The following is a 23,007-nucleotide window of genomic DNA, read 5'->3' as shown; positions in this document are numbered from 1 at the left end:
GATTTCCATAACACTGTCCAGTGCAAGCTCCGCTCAGATAGAGCCTTGATGGAAAAAGTAGTTGTACAATTTGTAGCCACATTGGGGTGAACACAGGGGGCTACGGTGGATATCAAAAGTGTACACACCCCTGTTCATATGGCAGTTTAATTCCACTTGAAACATATAGTAGACGTGATAAAAATAACCCAGACAGAGACGATTGATTTGTGACACAAATCTATGATGTGACATCTTAAATTGCCGTCTTGATAAAATGACAACATTGAGGCGCGAACGTCTCGTTTCTTCAAACATTTGTCCCTCCTCGGTCCTGTTGTTTGGGTTGTTGCTGCTGTCCAGAATTGTTGAATGCAGTGACACTGCATATGAATGATACTTACATCTTGGTCACATTTTTTAATCACAAAAACCTGGCATTTGAACAGAGTTGTGTAGACTTGGACCAATCACATACGTAGATACTCAATATAAAAAGAGAGCATGGTTGCCTGAGACAAGGGAATTCGGTCACTGTGCCTGGAAGTCTGTACGAGTGCATTCACAGTGGCCTGGTGGTGGATACAGAGTGCATGTGTGTGTGTGCTTGCAAAATGTGTACGAGTATTTGTGGAATGCGTGCGTTTGTGCGAGGGGCTCGAATCAAGACAAAAGGCGTTTGAGCCAAATGAGTGTTGTGGTAGCTGGTGGGGGGGTGGGGTTGGGGCTTGAGGTCGAATTCATTGAATACAGTATATTTGAGAACATGCATGGTTTATCCAACAGATCACTAAGGTGCAGAACATTATCTTGAACTGTATTAACAAATCTATTAAGTTATATAAATATGTTTAAATAGCAATCAGTGAAACGTGTAATGTAAACATGAGAGAGGGAGAAAGGAGAGAATTTTAGAATTAAGCACAGCTGAACTGAGCTGAACCAAAAATATTAAAGTATAAATAACACTCATTTAAATGTGTAATGTGAACGAAAGCAAGAGCAAAAGAGAGAGAGGGAGAGGAAGAACTGGTCCAATCCAGTCTGCGGCTCCTGCCGTTGCCCCCGGATACGGATGGAGTAAAAGCGAGCGCCGGGAGCAGCTGCCGGGTTTCCATAGCGATGTGGATGCTGGACAAATGAGGCGTGACATGAAGAACCGAGTGATGAAGACACCCGCACTCAAATATAAGAATGTAGAGAAAGTGCGATACGAAAAATGGGCTAAGCTGGTGGGATGGGAAGCGCAGACATGGAACCCCAGGACTTGCCACGGGAGACTGCCACCTTCAGGCGGACCTGCAAAACACACAAACACACACAGAATGTGGGAAATGAATACCACAGATTTTTTTGAATATAAAATTTGGAGGCGGCCCCCACTGCCTAATTTTTTGCTGAATTGTACCACATCTGCCTCAATTTGAGCCAGGAAAAAACATGAACACGAGCCAAACAGTATGCTGTTCCACTATTGCATGCACTCACATTAAGATGGACTCCGACATGGTTGATGTGGCTTAAAGACTCCATGGTGCGCTTCACCAGAGCTGCGCACAAATTTTTTTCTGTTTGACCGCTTGTAAAATGCAAATGCAATTATTAAGAAATCAGAGGTAGTCACCTGCAAACTCTTCCACCTGTGCGTCCTCCACTTCAAAAAGGAGCTCATCCTTGAACTGAGCGATTAGCCTACAACACAAGAATGTCATTTGACACTTTTGACACAATATTAAGCCTCCTGCTATATTAGAAGTACATTTTGGCTTTTGTGAACACATTTCGATGGCTTGGGTGTTCCCCTGCTATACTGCGACGACTAAGCACAGCTGAACTGCCTTCAGCACGAAGAAAGGGGCACCCCTTCAGTATAATACAGTACCACATTTGGGTGTTTTAATAAAGCAGAGAGAATATATGAATTTGAGTATTGTTGTACGCTCTGTTTGAACAGTATGTGTTATTGCTCGGCATGTTAAAGTAGCAGTTGTTTGAAGGTTCATAACTGCTATTGTTCTCAGTTTTTTGCTTTTGCACTTTTTATGCTGTCCCTCCTCTCACAAACCTTGTTCTGTCCGACTGCATGTCAAAGAAATGCAATCCAAACAACCACAGAGTATTTCAAAGTCCCCAGGTGCAAAGAAAAAAAAACAGATCCAGCGTAAAACGGCACACAGAGCCACCAGTTAGCATGACCAAGCAGCTGAACAGAACAGGTTAAAAATATATATAAACAAAATAGTTTATAGTTACTGTTACATCATTGTTATTGTCTGTTAGCTGTCTATGTTAGCATGAAGCTGGCAGACATTCGTTAGTTGAAATGATTTGGTTGAGCATTGTATTGTTTAACTATATAATGTTTAATTCTCTTATGTCTGATGTGTCAGTTTTACATTTCAACTGGGAGTGACAAATAAACAGCTTGAAGCAAGCATGCTTTGGCTCTTAGGTGGAGAATTGTGGGAGCGAGAGAGTGATAACAGGCGCTTATAAATACTTCAATAAGTGTGTTTTAATAGGTTTGTGTTTTAATAAGATTACATGTGTTTAACGTTTTTGGGCAGGGTAAAGCTATAAAAAAGTTTTTTTACATGGTCTCTCGATCCCCGCGACAAATAGAGTAGTCGTACCTGGCTGAGAGCGTATGGGAGGTGGAGACTATCTCGGAGATTTGGATCATGGCAATCTTACAGAGGTCAGCAGCTGAACCTGCACAGAAGTACGAAAACAACAAATGCAGTCCTTTAAAAAGCCTTCATTTACAAACATTCAGTTGCACGTTTGGTTTTCTTCTGTGGAAGTGGAACACGACGACGATGAATAATAAGCATGTTGCCTACCTTGAAGCACAAAGCCAACAGCCAGCTTCTCTGATCGCAAGCGAAGCGTTGCGTTGTCAGAATTAATATTTTCCAGGGGGCGCTGGCGGCCCACCAGGGAACACACAAAACCTGAAGAAAATGTAACTCTTGGTAAGCTGTTTTTATTGTTTTCGCTGTCAAGTAAAGGGAACATTTTCTGAACTGCCATTGTCTGAAACCTTGTTAATTCAGCTTGAACAGGCTCTCGCTCACCTGCGACCCTAATGAGAACAAGTGCGATAGAAAATGGCTGGATTGATGTTTGTTTGTCTATATGCGCCTTGTGATTGACTGGCAACCAGTCCAGGGTGTACCCTGCCCCCTACCCAAAGTCAACTGGGATAGGTTCCAGCTCACACACGAACTTAAAAAGCACCAGGTGTATAGAAAATGGATGAATGTAGTAGAAAAGTGTCAGAAAAGTACAACTAGCATCTATAATTCAGTGTAATATATGTGTACTTTGGTTCCAGAGAATGTGAAGTGCTACAAAGATAACACACAAACCCATGATCACATGCAGGTATGCGTCAATTTGTACACACACACACACACACTCACACACAGCAGACCAGTACATTCCAATAGCTGGACAATGGGCACGGCTTTACAACTAAATCCCCTTAGTATCCCTTACTGTGAGGAAAGTCAACCGGGGCATGGAACCTGAATGGCCCTCTTCCCATTAATGCGCGCGCACGCACGCACCCACGCATGCACACACACATTCACACGCACGCACTCACACACACACACACACACACTCTCACAGCCAAATACATAGGAAGTGAATTCACAGCAGATACCGGCAAATACAAAACACCTCCACTGACCCGTGACCACGTTCATGGGGCTTTTCGCCAAGGTCATGACCTTTGTACCGGGCCCCAGTGGCATTGACGGGCGGCGCACTTTGAGGCCGCAAATGATGCTTCCATGTGTGCACTGGCGTGGCTGTGAGTAACGCTGGAATGTGCTTGCTGACACTGTACCATCCTATATGTTATGTATGGATGTGCATGCTTGTGAACATAAGGGATTTCTAGAATCTCCCTGAGTCACACACAGTGGAGATAAAACTCCTAGTAAATCCAAACACACTCGCTTCTTCTGCTATGTGCGGACTTAACAGCATTTCGTGTGTAAACTGGATCCTTTTCCAGCCAACTTGTGAGAGGTGCGGTCCACCCTGGACTGGTCACCAGTCAAATGAAGGGCGCAGATCAAATAACAAATCCTTCCATCCATTTTTCATCACACTCACTAACCATCCATCCATTTTCCATCACGCTCACATTCACACCTATGGACTGTTTAGGGTCTCCACCTAACCAAAGAAGCATATATTTGGAATGTTGGAAGAAGATGGAGTATCCAGATAAAACCTTAACAAGCTCAAGACAGGTAGATGTGAACCAAAATTTGAATCCGGGACCTCTCAACTGTGAGGCAGACGTGATAACCGCCCCACCAAAATGGTGCCCCCTTCTATTCAATAATTAATTAAAATGAAAGATTGTTGACACACTGTTAACAGTATTTTGTGAGTCGAGCGTGTACAACTCTCAGGTGTGCTGTGTTGACAGTTCAGATCCAATATGTAGTAAACAGTATTGACTTGCTGCAGTTTATCTTTCTCCTGCCAATGAGTGTGCATCCCTTCCTCAGCCAAGATCATTGCAAAGTGTCGGTCCAAACCACGGTCCTAAGCAAGATCAATCTTGGGGGGAACACCAAACATACCTTGTCTGCGGCACTGCTGGATTATCGTCTGTGTGAAGGCTTTTACTCTTTGGTATGTCAGGAAGAAGTTGTCTGCAAATTGGCGGGCCTGCAGCGCGCTCACCCCCATGATGCAGGTTAGGCCATCACGGCCTGCAGAGGGGCACATACAGTCAGAGCACTATGTTTCGGATAATGCTGCGCTTCCAACTATGTGAGGAAATGTTTTAGGAAAATGATAATGTACTTTACAAAAACAATATCCATCCATCCATCCATTTTCTGAGCCGCTTCTCCTCACTAGGGTCGCGGGCGTGCTGGAGCCTATCCCAGCTATCATCGGGCAGGAGGCGGGGTACACCCTGTAATGGTTGCCAGCCAATCGCAGGGCACATATAAACAAACAACCATTCGCACTCACATGCACACCTACGGGCAATTTAGAGTCTCCAATTCATGCATGTTTTTGGGATGTGGGAGGAAACCGGAGTGCCCGGAGAAAACCCACGCAGGCACGGGGAGAACATGCAAACTCCTCACAGGCGGGGCCGAGGATTGAACCCCACTCCTCAGAACTGTGAGGCTGACGCTCTAACCAGTCGGCCACTGTGCTACAAAAATAATAAAATAATACAAATAGTAATACAATAATTAAATAGAATGTAAAGAATTAAACCATTTGCACATCATGATTTGATCCAATTCATTGTGCTGCTCCTTCTGGTGTGCCCACCTTGGCCAGCGGGAGGCAGTATAATACAGTCATGCAGACACAAATAAAAGAGAAAAGTACTTAAACTACTACTGTGACTCAGTAAGACACTGGAATGTTAGTTGTTTTTCATAAAGGATAAAGAATATATGCCTGTGAGTATTGTTATATTAGCTGTCTACATGCGTTGCTCCCCCGTTTATGCTCAACTATCCGTTGCTTCTAAAACCGCGACTCGTGATGCTAACGTTAGCATGTCAAAGGTGTTTTGCATTGTTTGTTAGTATTAAGATAAGCAGACTTTCATAAGGAGTATGTGGTTGTTTTATATTCACAATGTATAATTCGCTTTGTTTTGTTTAGTTTGACAGTCAAGTCGCAAGTCAAAGCAAAAAAATGGTCCAAATGACGGCCTGTGTCGAAAAACTCTCGAGTCGAGTCACTTGTGTCTCAAGGCACCACTGCTGTAGTTGTGTCTGTCTGTGTGTGTGTGTGTGTGTGTGTTTGCGTGTATGTGTCTATAGAACCGCTATGCCCCTCCTCCCTGGCCTGATTATTGTCCTGCAGAGAATGCTTCATCTTAGTATTCCATCTCCACGGCAACACACCCCTCCACCAGGAGCTGTCTGTCTATGCTGATCATAAGGAGCCCCCTCCGTTTATCTTTTCATTCTCCCCTCTCACAACCCCTTTTCTCTACATTCGCCCTCGTCCTTCAGCATATACATTTTCCTATATGTGCTTTACAAATCCCACTCTGTGATCAAGCTTGCACCCTCCGACACACCAGAACCAACATTTTTATGTTGCTCATTAACACACTCGTCATGTTGGGTACCGCTGTTAGGGTATTTTGAGTTCTGGTGAGTGGCCTTATGATGTCCAACTACCACAAAGCACACACTATCTTTTGCTTGAAGAGCATCAGCCCTTCTGGAGCTAATTAATTGACCACAGGTCTCCTTACATGTACTGAAGCTTGGATGCTACAGTATACAGTGCATCTGGAAAGTATTCACAGTGCTCACTTTACAGCCTTATTTAAAAATTGAATAAATACAAGTTTTCAAAATTCTACAGCCCATAATAAGAAGGCTGTGCACTGTCACATGGAGAACTCAATAATATGCTTACTGGAACGGATGTCACTTCCTGCGGCCATTACGGGGCCCTTCTATGGAAAAAAGCTCTAAATCTGGTATCTTAAATAGTAGTAAAACCTGATGAAGAGTGGCGGCAGATTGCCATTAAAGCTTAATTTTTCCTCCATCATTCAGGTGGACGCACAAATGCACATGTAAACATGGACGGGTGGATGAAAAACATGAGCAAACATTTTATTTTTGAACCTTCCTTGAAGTAATTTGCATCGAAATTCATTGCGAAACATAAAGAACTTGTGTTTGAGGAGACAGATTTGTAGCGCAAACATCAATGTGGTTGTTACATGTCACAAAGATGTCAAACGAGTCCATGTGCACTCACGAGACAAAGCACATGTGTGAGGACCATAAATGGGTCACCGGTGACACACACGCACACACACCCACCAGCTTCTGTGCAGCTCACGAGGGTCCATCATATGTTCATCTTACACTCTATTTTTATCCTCTCCACCTGCCATCTTGTTTAGAGCATAACATGAAAGAAACACATATTTGTGCAACATGCAGGAAGTGCAATATTTGCTTTTTCAATTTTCATTTTGATGACATGTGTTTGTGCTAACATGACAGCACGGTGAGTAGCGTTTAGCGAATCTGTCTGGAGTCGAACCTCGGCTTGGGCCGTTCTTTGTGGAGTTTGCCTGTTTTCTCCCTTGCTAAGTGTGGGTTATCTCCCACAATCCAAAAGATGCATGTGAGGTTAACTCAAGAACCTAATTTGACCATTGGTGTGAATGTTTTTTTTTGTTCTTTATATCGCTGATGTCGGGCACAATCCTCGCATCTCCAAAACCATCACTTTTCAGTAAACTCCCCAAAAAAAGGCATGTTTGTTGAGACAGTAATATTGCATCGTCAAAAAGAGCAACCCATTTTCAACACTCTAGATTGCTCAATAATTTGTAAAACTAACAGATCCCCATGGATTTGGGAAAAAATATTAAATTCAGCAAATTTGGACATGGGAGGTTTCTGCCCGACAGTGATGATATGTGCCTTGCAATTGGCTGGCCACCAGTTTGGGGTGTAGCCCACGTTTGCCCAAAAGTCAGCTAGAATAGGCTCCAGGATGTTGTTTGTACTAACCTTGCCCATACAAAATGGAGGACACGATGCGCTCGGCTTGTTCTCTTTCCTCTGATGTCACCTCATGCGCGTGTTTCCATTTCCTGAATAACAGACAGCTGAAAATTAATAAGATCCATCCATCCATCCATTTTCTGAGCCGCTTCCCCTCACTAGGGTCGCGAGCTAATAAGATCACATCAGATATCAAATAATAATGCGACTGAAATTATGTTTGAACGTTGTTCATGTGCCTAGCTACCATGTCTAAGGAAAGTAGATTGGGACCTAGAATATGGAAAGGCATTGGGACAGAGTTAGGAAGGGACAGAGATATTCATGAGTTGTGATAAGTGGAAGCATCCGACGGGGTGGGATGACACCTCCCCAAAGTGGTGTGTCTGGAGGACTGACAAGGCGCTGCCATCGTTCATCAGTGTATCAATGTCAGGGTACATTTCCTCGAGCTTTGTCTCACAAGCAGTCGTTTATCTGTTGCCGTACATGAACATTACACCAGTGCTTCACCTTTAGACTGAATTGTTATACAGTGGACCACTGTATATTCGCATATAATTTTTATGATGGATAACTAGTTTAATAAATAAAAAGGCCTGAAAAAGGGAAATAAAAAGGCCTTGAAAATATTCCCAAAGTTCAGTTCTAAATGTTCTGTAAAGTTTGATAACAAGTAATGTAACCTTTAAACCTTGCCATGAGGCTCTTAGGATAAAGGATCTTACTTCTTCTGGATGTGCAATAACACAAGAGTGTATCATAGTTAAAAATTATTTTAATAGATTGCTCATAATCCTGCTAAATTACAAAGAAACGGTTTGCATCTGAGTGGACCCAAATTTTATTGGTTGTTGTACATCACTTCAGCACCGATTTATCCCACATACAGATGAGAAATTTAAGAAAATGTGAGGAGTAGGCTGTATAATCAGTTTCTAAATGAAGGTAGAAATACACTTTGTGTGAGAAGTAATCCTTTGGCTACACATGTTGCATATACAAAGCCTTTAAATGTGTGTTAGACCCACCATTCAGAGGTTAAAATGGCAAAGATGTCAGCCCCGGGGTCAGTAAGAAGGTGGAGCAGTTTGGGGTCACAGGAGAAGTGAGCCAGGAGTCGCAGCTCCAGTTCGCAAAAGTCTGAAAAGATCACCCATATTAATCCACAATATAATCTAAAGGTCAGCCCACAATGTGTGCCGCATCCAAACGGTACACTATGTGGAGACGAAAGGCAAAACAACAGTCATTTTGAGATGAGACAGGGACTTTCTAAAGATATCATCCCATTCATGTTTTATGAGTCTCATCGAATATCCTCCAGCAATGGCCAACAGGCTCATTGAACATATTTTTTTTCCTAACTTTCCAAGATCCTTTTGAATTGGGTCCTCAAATGGCTTCTTCAAACCAAAATGGGCCTGAAATACATACGTGCTTTTGAGTTTTCAGGCATTTTGAGGCCTCTAAAAAGGCCATTCATTTGTCAAAAGTATGATTACAATAATAAATAAACACATCATTGTCAATTCTGCCTGAACAAAGCAATGAAAATTTAGGGACCCTCGTAGTGGGTCTTTGCCGTTAGAATGCATAACATTCCAACACACAAAATGTCTTTTGACATGCCTCTGAGTTGAACCTTTCCTCAGGACACTGGCAAGTGGATAGTTTGGGAAGGGTATGAAAAGGATGGCCAAGTGAGGGCTTCCCTGAAGCGCTTGTTTCCATGGCAACCTGGTCGCTGACTCTACAATGTGCAAGTATGCTTGTTTGGGTTGTGAAGCTGCGTACGCCACGTGTCTTCCTGCTCATTCCGGTTTCATCTCTCTGCTTATGTAAGTGCGTCATACACTGTCACCCTCGACGCTGTATCTAACACTGTGGATTGAGTGGATGTGAGTGTTTAATGCTTTACCTGCTGCGACAAAGGTCCAGCCTTTTGCAGGGATGTACATGGCCCGAGGATTAACATTGATCACCTCCGGCTCCTCGCCTGTGAAGAATAGAGTCAAAAATGACATTCACACAGTGGTGGGAAGAAAGAAAGTGCAAATACTTTATTATTTTATACAAGTAAATTATTCAGGTATCTGTACTTTACTTGAGTATTTTTTTTCCCAGGCGATTTTGGTTTTACTACTTACATTAGAAAACAGCTATCTGTACTTCCAACAATATAGGCTCTTTACTTTTTTAAATCTCCGACAATGTAAAAAAGACGTAAACAGAGAGAGGAAAAGTACACCGCGGTTGAGAGCTTAATTGGAAAATAATAATAATAAATAAATAAATAAACCAGGAACATAAGTGACATGAAGGAACGTGAACCAGGGTACATTAATGATGATGACAAAACACATCCAGGTCAGGGATATTTTTAAATATTTTTCCTTCTCAGTAAAAAAGAGCTATACAAGTTAGTAAAATAGGTGTATGCAGATAATTTTTCTTTTCCATTGTGCCAAGTTAACAAGATGGTTAATTATATATCATTGAGAGAAAGAAAATCATTTTAACTTTTGAACCAAAGTACATTTCAGAGTATTTAATTTAACTTAAGTAAAGGAGCTGATTCAGTACTTTCATCAGTCTTTTTTACATAAGTAGCTGTCCTTCTACTTAAGTACAGAGTATAAGTAGTTTTACCACCTCTGCATTTAAACACCCGCAATGTGGACAGTTTCTATAACCTATGTTGGCCTCCGTGCTGATGATGCTACATCAAAATCACGGTGTACTGACAGCGGAAGAAGTTGGACGTGAGAATGGCGGGGTGCTGATGGAGAGAAAAGCGGGATAGGAGGACAAAGGGGGGAAAGCAAAAAGGAAGATTTGATGACAAGCAGCTTTCGGTGGAGAGCAGAGGTGCTGATGTTTGCACCTAGGAATCACTATAGACAGACACACACACAGAAAAAGAGCTAAGTGTGGCCCTGTGTGTCAATGTGATCTGGCCATGGTGCCAGACAGAGCAAACAGTTTGAATGCTTTCTTGCACCACAAACTGGTCAATTAAGTGTTTGCCACATGTATATGGAAAATAAATGTACACCGTCATTCATCTTCATAACCAATAAAACAAGAGCAGATTTTAAGATAGAGTGAGTGCGCAAGGGATGGGAAAATGTTTGTGGTCGATGCATGCTAATGCATCCATAATTCATTTAGATGTAATTAATTAACTTATTATGTAATAAAATACACATTAAAATTTGTCTATTATTCACAATACTTGTACATCAATTAACCAATTATTTAACAAGCTAAAATTTGGAAAAGAAGAAACTGCATTGAAATTTTAATTCACCAATGTTATTGGGAAAAATGCTAAATTAACTAAACAAATATTACAGAGCTATTGATAATGTAACACATGGTGAGCTGAATTAAAAAAAGAAAAAAAAGAAGAGCGGGCTGTATGTGGCCCCGTGCCATACATTGTGCACTTCTGGTGTGCACCTTACCTGTGACATGTCGCTTATGAATCAGCTTTCTTGGGATAGCCGCAAAGTTCTAGTTTGGGGGAAACAAACGGTAAGTATGGAACAAAAGCAGATACATTAGATTCCTCTGTAATAGTCTTCTGATTGAGTTGACACTGTTATTTTAAGTCAAGTAAATTTTATTTATATCGCGCCAAATCACCACAGACAGTACCTTTTAGAATTTTAGACATAGAGGTCTTAGAGTCAAGGTCCTCACACATTAAGAAACTAACTAAACCCCATAAGTCAATAGGATGTAAAATTTGTGTATAAACTGAGAAAATTCGTCTTACATTACCCTTAAAAATAAATGGCTTACAATTTATTGAATTCTGAAAAATATTTACCTTGTACATGCACATGTGGCAAAGACTCCACAACCACTCTAACCAGGCAAAACTAAGCTCCCCCCCCAAAATGTAAGATGCTTGTTTCTCAGGAGAGATTGATAATTACTATTTTCAGCACTGTGGTGCCATCTTGTGGCATCTTAGAGCAAATTTACAAATAGTGAAGCACGAATAGCAGGGTTTCACTGTATACAATTTTTGTGACATTTTTGTTTGGTGGTGTGTAATTAGATTCAAATAAGGTATATCAAAATCTCTTTATTTTCCCTTAAATAAAAAAATATTTATTATGTATTTGAAAGAGATGTTAAAACGTGCCTATTTTCAGTAAGGATTGGGAAATGGCTGCACTTTGGACACACCAATACCTCCAATTCCCAAAAACTCAGAGCTCAGACTTGATGCATGTCATGTCACAGGCGGTGTGCATATGGAACATTGGAGAAGGTTTGTGAAATCGGTTACAAAATATATATCCATTCGAAAATGTTGTCAAAATTTTCACATACTGTATAAATCTTTCACTTTTTCAAAATGAAGCGGATAAATTCAGTTTGCCTAGGACATGCGGTAAGATATTAATATTTCAAATGTTTAGGACATCCTGTGCTGTTCATTCTAATTACATGACATCTTTGAAACTCCACAAGCAGGGGTGTAAGATTATACATGACAAGGGCTATTGTGTATTTGAGACTTTTTGACGCATCTTTAAATAGCAGCAATGACGATCTGAGAAATCTGAGAAAAATGCCGCACATACACATAATTAAATGGGCAGCTATTTTCCAGCAATGCAAGCTAAACAAGAAAGTGATACAGTAAGTCACACTGCATGCTCTGTGAAGTATAGCGGGAGACTCAGCAGTTCCATTTCAATCACCAATAATCTCCCTGCATCCATCTTGACAAACACTCGCTGAAGAAGTGTGTGTGAGTACATTGAGGATGCTGGGCTCCAGAAACGAATACACCTACAGTAATTGCGCTCGCTTCAACCTGACATTGATCTGGAGAAGAGGGGTGAGGGGGAATACTCTGCTTCCACACGTTATATATTATTCAGCAGAGAAAGGGGAGGGAGTGACAGAGGCAAGGGTCGTGAGAAAGAACTGCAGAGGCAGTGTCTGACCACACAACAATGCAAATGTGCAACAGTGACAACAGCACAAATCAGTAAGTGGGGGATAACAGGGACAATCAGGGAAAGTAAATAGTTGATTGACTAGCTTCAGAATCTTGTTAAACAGATGGACCTGAAGTACTTCTGGAGGGCAGTGTGGGGCAATTTAGTCCCTTCACCAATTAAATGACTCATCATAGAACATACGCTCATTTAAAAAAAAAAAAAAAAAAAAAACATTTGTATTTGATTCACGTTGCGATCACACACACTAAAGCTCCATCTGCTCCGCATTGGCAGTAAGATTGGTGCTGACCTAGCAATAAAAAATGGAGTTGGGTGGGTGGTAGTGGGCACTATGACTCAGGACAGCAGCAGTTACACTTTGACTTCCAGGACATCTCAAAACAGATCAAGCAGGGAAGGGTGGAGGTAGGGAATCTTTCCTCTGCAGAAAAAAAAATGAAAAAGGCTTTGAAGGCCTTGTAAAGTGAATAGATAAAGACATTATATAAGTTTGAAGGTAATTGCTGAAAATGGGCAAAGACAGATAATTATGTAGTACTCAATTGTGGAGGTACAGTATAACTAGAGGTGAAACTGTTTTTACCACTTCAGTTCAGTTTTGGCATGGCGAAAATGGTGTCCGATGACACACTTCGGCATCAGCAGGAGTTGTAACACCTAAATGAGAACTTGAACGCCTTAGTTCACATCAGCAGTAATATGGCGCAATTGGGATGTGCAGCTAGCTAGCTAACTCTGCCTACACCCTGAAAATGCATGTTCCCTTCGGACAGTCCGCTGGCATGGCTGCTGAAGAGCGCCTCGTTGTTGGCCATGAGTGCACGCATATCACAAAAAAAAAACCAAAAAAATGAATATAGAGAAGGGAGATTACATTTTTTATTTTTTTTTAAGCAATCAGACTTGACAGTCTTTCTGTGGACCGACCCGTTATGTTGGCATAGGTACTTTTGAGCGACTCGTTATTGCAGAGTGGAAAAGACGACCTGTTGGGATATACAGTATTCCAGCTAGGGGCTTCAACCAGATATATTTTCGGGACACAAACATGTAGTTATGTGTAGGCATAAAAGAGATGCTAGATGAAGTTGCATCAATTTTTCCAGGTCACAGAATGTTGTGGAGCTGCGGCAGACGAACCCCGATATTGAGGGTCAACACAACACTGTATTGTAATCCAGTAATCCCTGCTGTATCGCGGTTCACGCTTTACAATCCCGCCATATCGTGGATCTTTTTTGTAAGTACTTATTAGTTATTTTTGTATTTTTTATACTATTTGTACATTATGTTTGTGTTATCTAATGCTCTTGCTCTCATTTAAGACATAACATTTGTTTAAATGTGTTTGTATTGTTTTAAAAGTGTGTTTAAAGACCTTAAAAAAATCAGTTCTGTAAATGCTATAAAAACATGCTGAGGGTGTATTTAAATATAGGGTATTTCTATACCGTGGATTTCACTTATTGCGGGGGTGGTCTGGAACATAACCCCACCGATGGAGGGAGGACTGTTGTCGGATGCTGGAATTTCACCTCACTTTCAAAGAACTTACTGGGTTATTTGAGGAGATTCTGCCCATCACCGCACGTGTCTGCGACCAGTTCGGGGACATGTAGCCCTAAGGAGTTTTCAAGAGTGAAAAGGGAGGGTTTCGCTTTATTTCCACTCTGGATGCTCCACGTCACATCAAACTGGCTCACCTCATCCTTCATGCACACATAGGCCCAGTCGACAAATTTGTCCTTGGTCTTTTGAACCTGAAGAAAACAATGCAGACTTTAGAGACTTACGGTACTTGGCTCTGAGTGCCGTTTATCCTCAGACTTTTAAGAGTAGGCTGGTGACACCCAACCGTTGTATACTGTACCTGTCTGTACTCTAAAATAATGTTTGGTAAAGGATGCAGGTCCCTGTACATCTGCAACTGCAACAAAGATAGAGGATTAGTCTTTATAAAAAGATTGTACTTGTATGTTTTAGTTTGTAAATGCAAAGTTGGGCTGTACTGTTTCATTTGACGCATTTTTCTGCAATGCTGCGATGTGCGAGGGAAGCCTCTTCTTGTTAAAGCATTCGTGTAGGCGCAAATTCTCAAAGAGAACCTATTAAATCGAGAAGGAAGATAAAAACAACAGGCAAAAACATTTGACCCGTGAGCTAGGAAAACCACGCCTATGCACACATCGAGTTACTGACTTTTCGGATTTGGTTGCAGCTGGTGATTAGGAAATACTCTCCAGCAGCTACATGGGCGGCGCTCTCCAACTGGTTCATCTTAGTCTGACAGAGACGGCAGTTTAAAATAAAAAGAACAATACGAAGACAACCATGCGCCAGAGGATCATTGCAGCTCTGACTGAAGTAGAACACAGACAAACCAAAACGGCCGACCTGTTCAATTCCATGCATAGGACCTTGCGACTATTTTGTGCATCCTCTTATGATAAACACATCTAACCAATTTGGTGACGATTGGTGAAACTGGTGTCAGGGTGGCTAATTCTTCTCTAACCTTTAAGCCCTCTTTTCATGGAATTAGAACCCCAAGTGGCTGCTTTGAACCAAAATGTCTGCCTTCTTGTTCAATTTCACATATGGGTCCTTCAGACTTGTGACATGCCCTCCCACTTCAATGTCAATCAGTGTGGTGCCAGTGGTCAATTTTGTTTTTAACACTGCAGGCCCCTTTACCTTGGAATTTTGGTCCTTGAGAATTATTTCACTCAATTTTCATCCGGTGGCAATTGTTTTCTAACTGCATAATATCAGAGATGTAGAGTTGAGGGAACAAAAATACAAAAATGCGGTCTTCGCAACCCCTGGTGCATTTGTGGTGGAATGGGACGAAGAAAGGAGACATTTCATACTCGAGCCCCAAACCTAAAATGTGTTCTTTTTCTCACCCCAAAGCTAGTGTCAGACTGACTCATCAATATTACATACAAGCCCTTCAGTAATGGATTCAAACACACACACACACACACGCACACACACACACACACACACACATAAAGAAGCAGCCTTTGTAGCAGGAGAGATGACCTTGCTCATGCAAACACACCCGACTCAGCATGTTGGCCGAAGCACACAAACACACACACAAGCGTGCACGCACGCATACACCCACACCTCAGAATTTTCATGTTATTTATAGAAACACAAGACTCTTGTTCCCTCTAAAGTGACATCCCATGTGAGGGCTCACAAGAGGACGTGATGAGGTGAATGATCACAGCAGTCTTGTATTTGCGTCGCACAGCTGTGGAAAAGTAGCACCGACATATTGGAACACTTATTTGTTTTGTCTGCTTACCGTCAGAAGGTCTGACATATTTTGCCAAACACCTTTGTCCATTTGGATGTGTTGGCTCTCCATGGCTGAAACAATACAAGCGCATGACACACAAGCATGACACGTTCACAAGTGTGGAAAATTTTGAGAGCCCAATAATTAACCCTATAGATTTTTACTGTCACTTGACTACATCCGGTTACTGTTCACAACCGTTGCCTTACTGGATGACTGGATTCTTCACATTGCCACAAATATGGCTCAACAGTGACAAATGATGGCTAATAAGTCTTTGGGAAAGTATCTGAGGGGATTAGATCTTATTTTAGGAAAGCGGTATGGTGCTCATGTGACATCATACAACTTCTGCTGGGTGAAAAAGTATTTGCCCCATTCTCACGTTATTATTATTTTTTTAAAGCTCTTAGATTCCAGCGAAAGAGTGAGATTAGTGAGAGGGCCATTATCCACAAATGGAAAAAACATGGAACAGTGGTGAACCTTCCCAGGAGTGGTCAGCCTATAAAAATTACCCCAAGAGCTGTTTGCCACACTTTGCACTTTAGTTTGGTGGTGTGCCTTGACACTTTTCGAATGTTTAATACTGGATGTGCCTTGGTTGGGGACTTTTGCTATAGAATACATTACATACATGTTGAGGTAGTGTCTTTTAATCCCAAATGGACATAAGCCAATCACCTGCTAGAATTGGAATCATTTTCAGCTCAATGTCTGAGTAGATCCTCCAAAGGCCCTGGCTCTGGAAACACATGAACATACTGTATGAGTGTATGGGAGTGAGAGTCGAGTGACAGAGAGAGAGAAAAAAAATCATTTTACCTCTAGTTTAGCACAAAGCATCTCATTCAGGCAGTAGAGGGAATACAGTTCTGAGAAGACCTGGGACAAAAGCATGGAGTTGTTCTGTGGGTCACACTGACACTATGCACTTAAAGAAGCTTACATTGGCAGGTGTTCCATTGGACAGCCATGTATATTTGTGTTTCCGAAGAAGGTCCTGGTAGCTGAAGCAAGGATCTGCAGGGTCCAATAGCCATGCTGACACCTGAGGGTCCTGGATAAGGCTGCTTGACACTACAGAAGACAGAAAGGCAAACCTACAGGTTACTTCACAAGCACAACAAGTTACCGATCCAGTGCGATTTGATAGCGATATGAACTAGTGAGTGTTAAGTGATCGAGATGAGTGCATCTCAAACTGGGGTCCCTGGGCCCCCCGAAGGTCCACAAGCCATAGCTTCAGGGTGCACTAAACAATTTGTAATAAATTATTGTCATATCATTTAAAATGCCAATACCTACATATGAAGACCAGCGCACCAATATATATATAAAAAAATAAATTCAATAATTACACATATTTACATTAGCTTTAGGCCAATTAAAAGCTCTAAAATGATTTTGACGCACCATGAAATAAATTGTATTGGTACAAGAATAAAGTCCCGAAGTTTTCTTGAGAATGTACAGTGGTGCCTTGAGGTACGAGTTTAATTCTTTCCATGACCACACTCGTAACTCAAAACACTAATACCTCAAATCCTCTCTGTACATTGAAATGAATGGAAATGCCATTAATTCATTCCAGTATCCCGCCCTCCAAAAAATTTAAAAAATAGCACTCTATAATCTTGTTCTTAAACTAAAAACATACAGTGATGGCATAATGAAATAGAATAACAAATAATTACTGTTTTTGTCACACTTTCTCCTTCAATGCACATTGTGTTGCTCATTCTGGTGTGTACGCCTTTGGCACATGGGGGCACTATGAGACAAAAAAACATATACTGTACTGGAGAATCAACTCCACTCTCGGCTTATTAGGACAGCAATAATAACAGTTGTTCTTGCAGAGGATGAAGAATATTTGACTATTGTTATATTTTCTGTCTACATGTGTTGCTGCACCGTTATTGTTCAGCCATTCATTGCTTAAAGGGTAACGAGACTGCCACACAGATGCTAATTGTTAGCCTGTGTGGCTATGGTGTTTCCCATTGTATGCAAGCATTAAGCTAGCAGAGGCTATGTAGTTGTTTTCAATGCAAAACATAATTATCTTTGTTTTATATTTAGTTTGACAGTAACCTTCAGCTGAGAGAGACAATAAACAGCTTGAAACCTCTTATTTTAAGAATATTTACTAATGCCAAACTGCTAATTGCTGTGAAGTGAGTTTAGTCACCTGCCACCATACAGCGCTCCTATCTCAAGTTTGCGGTTGCTTGTCAAAGCAAAAAATTTGGCCAATCGACGGCTCGTATCTTGAAAACCTTCTAAATCAGGACTCTCGTATCTCAAGGCACAACTGTAGTGCGATTTCTTTTCAGAGATAAGGCATCTTTTCCAGAATAAATGGTGCAATATTACAAGAATACTGTAGTTATTTTTCAAACTCACTTGATATGACTAACATCGTTAAACTTTGACTTTAATATCATTATTATGACTTTATTATCTTAATATCATTATTATGACTTCTTATCCCAACAAATAGATATCTGTTCTTGTAAAGATAACTCTTTAAAAAACTTTAAAACTTTATTCCCATAACAGTAAAAGTCTTTGCTCAACAATGACTGCTATTGTAACATTACGCTTTTTTTTTTCTTTCTAAACAAAATGCTCAAATTTTGAATTTAGGGACATACATGCTAGTTATGTTTAATTGGCATTAGGATTATGAGGGTGTGTTGGTAAAAAAAAAAATCCTCTGTAAGAGATCCCTGGACCCAAAAAGTTTGAGAACCCTAGATCTAGATGTTTGTTTGCTATGCCTTGTTTCCAGCTGAGATGTTGTCTGTTCAACTGCAGAGCCGTGCAAAGAAATTCCTTGGCTCCGTAGCACACCGTGATACCAGCTCGTGACAGTACCTGCAGCACCAGGTCTCTGTGGCACACAAATGTAAAAGCAAAAAGCAAAATATACAGAACTCTACTGCACGTACAGACGATGACGCGGAAACATACCTGGTGAAAATCTGCTGTTGGGGCTCTGTCGAGCTGCAGTCCAGTTTATGGTACAGCAGGAGGTCGTTTTGGTTATGCGAGTGGCTCGCTAGCCAGTTGTCCAGATCATTAATGAGAAGTAGACGGAAGCCACACACTGACTGATTCTCTGGACCCTAGCAGAGGCACAGATCACACTAAAGAACATGCTTTTTAGAATTCATTTGTTTTTGTTTTGTTGTGTGAACAAAAGAAAACTTAAAAACCTTTTTTAAATGAAGACAAGATAAACATTATAGACATTTAAGAAGGTTCATATTTCAGTCACAACAAACAAGGACTGGGTGATTAATCTTTTTTTAAAGAAGGGACATCCCCCAAATTTTTATCATTACACTAAACCCACACGACTTGCAGGGGATGACTCTGCTGCAAATGGCAGAAAACTTCATGTAATTGACCCCTTCCCCCAAATTAAAAAAATAATGGGCTCACAGTTGATTTGAGTTTGACAAAATTCTCAGGCAGTGAAGAATCTCGTAACGTTTTCCACAAACAACCCAGGATATATTTTTCTTCTCCCAGACATACAAAGATCTTAATGGTCAAACATAGTTCCTTGACACCAATTTCTACTTTTATAAGACAGGGCTTTGGCACCAACTTGTGGCATCTTCGAGTGAAAGGTTTCACAGAAAAATACAAATAGGTGAGTTTTCGAATAGTGAACTGTGAATATTATTTTAGAATACTGTAGGTTGCAAATGCAGAATCAGTGTGGCCAAATTCAGATTCAGAAAACTTTATTATACCCGCGGGGTAAGTAACCCCGACCCCGCTCGCGACTATTTTCCCGAAAAGCGACTAGTGACTTTAATTTCCTCTAGGAAACAGACATGAGCGGAATCATTGTCACATTGTTTTCCGTATGGCAAGAAAATAGCCCGGTAGAGGCAATCAATGCATCAACCACGCGAAACATTTCCAAATACACAGTGCACATTCATACGTTCCAAAAGGAGTGATTTATTGGAAACCTTTAACCCGAGGTATGTGCTTCGAAGCTGAAAATATTTTGCAGAGGTCGCCTTTCCATACTTGTACACCTCTACATGAGAAAGGAGTGTGAAAGAGCTGGGGGTGTGGTGATGTTTTATGATCTTAAATTGTAGAACATTTTAAATATTGCGTTTTTTCCCCTGAGAGGAAACACTTATTTTCAATATTCCAGGGGAAAGAATATTGATATAATTTTTGTGGAAGTTGATAGAAGTTAATGCTGGAGAAAAAATTGATACAAAACTTCAAAGTTTGTTTGGTATCAGGAGAAATAGAGCAAATCCCAGAAGAGGAAAACAAATATGTTATTGCCATATACTTTTTCGCTAAGCAAATTGATTGAAATGGTAAATCAGATTTTTGTGGAAAAAAAGGCTGTATCGCACTGCCTTACAACAAATAAATGCACCCCGCTTACCAATGCTGACTGTAACTGTGTGGTACCATCTTGGTATACCAAGGTTAGCAGCAGCGCCTTAGCCTGCCTAACATTCTCCAGCATCTGCATTTTCTCTTCTGAGATCAGTTCCTCAGTGCTCTTCACTTTAGGGTTCCATGTCAGAAATTGGAACGGCCAGTCTTGTTGGTAAGTGGAGGCGCTGGTTTGTCTTTGTTGGGTTTTCTGCCTCGCGCAAGAAATAATCAGTTGTTGTTTACACCTTTTAGTGTGAGCGGGTGGTTTGGGGGCTGACGCTGGATGGTTGGGGCTCTGCCAAGAGGAATGGTGTGGCTTCATTTGGGGAGCCTTTTCTGACCGAAGCAACTTGCTCATTTGCTTCGAGGAAGAGGTATTCTGGCCCTAAATAAACAGAAAACCACAGTGTTGTGTCATTAATACACTACTGATTTATAGTTATGTAAAGGAGTTGAATTAGTACTTGTACTTTTACCACAGTCTTTTCAAGCTAGTATCTGTACTGCCTAAGCACAGAGTGTTAATACCTGGGCCCTAGTACCTAGTATGTTCAGAGACTTTTAAGACTCAATAGAGTGATTTCTATTTGCATCAGGGATATAAAACCCTAATCCTTTACAGAGCAGCCATTTTGAATCTCAGAACTTTCCCCGAGGGTTTCTGTAGTAATATTCCCAATAGTACTCACTTGGATTCTTTTCAATGATATTGATGGTGGGCGGCGTTTTCTCTGCGGCTCCCCTGAAAAAGAGGAGGTCAGAGGATTTTACAGTCTGATCATCAATTTTCCAAGCTGCAGTAATGTGAACAGAAATCTCCTGTCACTGCAAACTGTGTACAGTGTTTGCTGACAAGCAAATGAACTGTGCACGTGAAAGGAAATGAGGTTACTTTATCGGTATATCACCTGTATCAGTATATAACTTAGTCTCCATCCAGTTGGTGCAGTCTACCAGTGGTCCTCCAGTGGGGCTCTTGACTTCTGTATTGGAACAGTCATTATTACGTTTGACATCTCTAATTTCAAAACTGCACCCAAGGTTGCTCTCCTCCTTATGCTCATTTGCACTCTCTGGATTCATCCACTTCTCCAAGTCAGTTCTTGCAGGTGAATGGGTTTTCTCAACATCTTCCCGGTTGTAATTTGTCCATCGCAAGCTCTCAAAAAGATCACTGATGACACCATCTGGCCACACGTTTACTGAATCAACCGCCATATCTGCTGAAGGCATCCCTATAGCAGTAGTAATCTGATTGACAATGCTGGCAATGCGCTCCTTGGTGGGCAAGGTGAAAATATCACAGTCCTCAACCCTAGGAGGAGGTCTACTGCTAATTTCACCACACCACATAGGGTCATTCTCTCTCATAAGCACATTTGCACTCTGTGGATACATCAACTTGTCGAAGTCAGTTCCAGGAGGCGAGCAGATTTTGTTCTCCTCATCTTTCCAAATGTCATTTAGCACTGTCATATTCCCAAAAAGCTCTTTGTTGATTTCATCTGGCCACATGAATCCTATATCATGCTCCAAATCTTCTGAATGTATCGCTGTACTGGAGAGGGTTTGATTGATCTCAATATCACACCTGTCATCCTTTGGAGAAGGATTACTGCTAAGGACCTGTAGCCCAGTTGCACTGCTGGGAGACAAGCCAATGACAAATTAAGAGTGACAACTTTTTGACGCACAGAAATGTGTTTGTCTTATGTCATTTCAATTACCAATATGTGTCAATCCAGTCTCCCGCGGTCTCCTCCCAAGTGCTGGAAGCCCCAGCCTCCATCTGGTCACTTGGAATCATCTCCCAAGACATTTGATGAAAGGAAAAAGCAGGACCTAATGGCAATAAATTAAATAACCACAATTAAAGTAACTAAACATTGGATCTCTGTCTTGAGTACAAGCAGTGTACATGAAGTAAACATACAAGCATACTATGGGAGTGTATTTTAGTGACATAGAGCTAACCGCCATTTATCGCAGGTGATATGTCTCACACACCCGCGATAGGGGAAAATCTGCCATGTGGAGACCATATGAAAAAAAAAAATATAGTTATACTCCTCTGACATGCTTTGAACACGTTAAATTTATACTCTGGAGTCTATGCTGGCCATTTGTGTCCACCTCCTTTTTCTGAACTATTTATGTAAATGCCATGAAACTTTCTCAGGGTGGGGACTTTTGTCATTTTTAAATTCAGTGATATGATGTTTTAGACATCAAGTCATAACTTTTGGCCCAATTGAAACCCATGAAAACTACATTTTAAAAAAGTCTCATTTACTAGATTGAATCAGACAGTGTGGGTAAAATGGCTTTCATTCCAGATGCATGACTTGAAATTTTTAGCATTTTAGTGTTAAAAAATTACATCATTTAATATTATAACTTTGTATATTTCAAGTTTGCAAGACGCATTTACTGCACTCCAACACATTTTTATGCTATGGCTGTGTACTCAACGAACACACTACTGTCAATCACTTTGGTGGCAAGTATGGGACAACACAAATTATACCTTCACAACATAACCTACTCCGACTCAGACTGGCTTCTGCAAACTCAGCCTGCTGAACATCCACGAACCGCTGGGCATGCTTGGAAAGAGTTCCGATGCTGGGTTCTTCCATCGCGATCGGGCTATTTGTTTTCGATCTACAACAGAATCACAATCATCTTTATTGGCTGCATGTTAAAAACACTGTCACTCATAGCAAGAAACATACAGAACAAAAAAGACATT

The 23,007-nt window shown here is 41.1% G+C and overlaps 1 protein-coding gene across 1 annotated transcript; it reads right to left on the bottom strand.

The window, feature by feature from the left end:
• Positions 1 to 69: 69 nt before the first annotated feature.
• Positions 70 to 22,894, bottom strand: poln (polymerase (DNA directed) nu). The gene is made up of 26 exons (XM_061669705.1): positions 22,801 to 22,894; positions 21,983 to 22,097; positions 21,164 to 21,900; positions 20,945 to 20,997; positions 20,260 to 20,640; positions 18,804 to 18,958; positions 18,611 to 18,723; positions 16,774 to 16,904; positions 16,650 to 16,709; positions 16,509 to 16,569; positions 15,831 to 15,895; positions 14,714 to 14,797; positions 14,524 to 14,619; positions 14,385 to 14,441; positions 14,218 to 14,274; positions 14,070 to 14,135; positions 10,994 to 11,042; positions 9,445 to 9,522; positions 8,555 to 8,666; positions 7,530 to 7,612; positions 4,587 to 4,718; positions 2,823 to 2,933; positions 2,613 to 2,691; positions 1,604 to 1,671; positions 1,468 to 1,529; positions 70 to 1,278 (listed from the first exon to the last, which is right to left on the bottom strand). The coding sequence occupies exons 1-26, from the start codon at positions 22,892 to 22,894 to the stop codon at positions 1,204 to 1,206; spliced, it is 3,174 nt and encodes a 1,057-aa protein (XP_061525689.1). The 3' UTR covers positions 70 to 1,203.
• Positions 22,895 to 23,007: the final 113 nt, after the last annotated feature.

The sequence above is a fragment of the Phycodurus eques genome, chromosome 23 (assembly GCF_024500275.1).
Source record: "Phycodurus eques isolate BA_2022a chromosome 23, UOR_Pequ_1.1, whole genome shotgun sequence".
Lineage (NCBI taxonomy): Eukaryota > Metazoa > Chordata > Actinopteri > Syngnathiformes > Syngnathidae > Phycodurus > Phycodurus eques.
The sequence above is the reverse complement of the archived record's forward strand: the minus strand, read 5'-3'. Positions and strand labels throughout refer to the sequence as shown.

Excerpts from the sequence above, each read along its gene's own strand:
- poln (XM_061669705.1), bottom strand. The coding sequence starts at position 22,894 with ATGGAAGAACCCAGCATCGGAACTCTTTCCAAGCATGCCCAGCGGTTC. Across the intron at positions 21,901-21,982 it reads GACTGGATTGACACATATTG|CAGTGCAACTGGGCTACAGG; the intron begins GTAATTGAAATG and ends CTTGTCTCCCAG. Across the intron at positions 2,934-4,586 it reads CCAGCAGTGCCGCAGACAAG|GTTTTGTGTGTTCCCTGGTG; the intron begins GTATGTTTGGTG and ends CATTTTCTTCAG.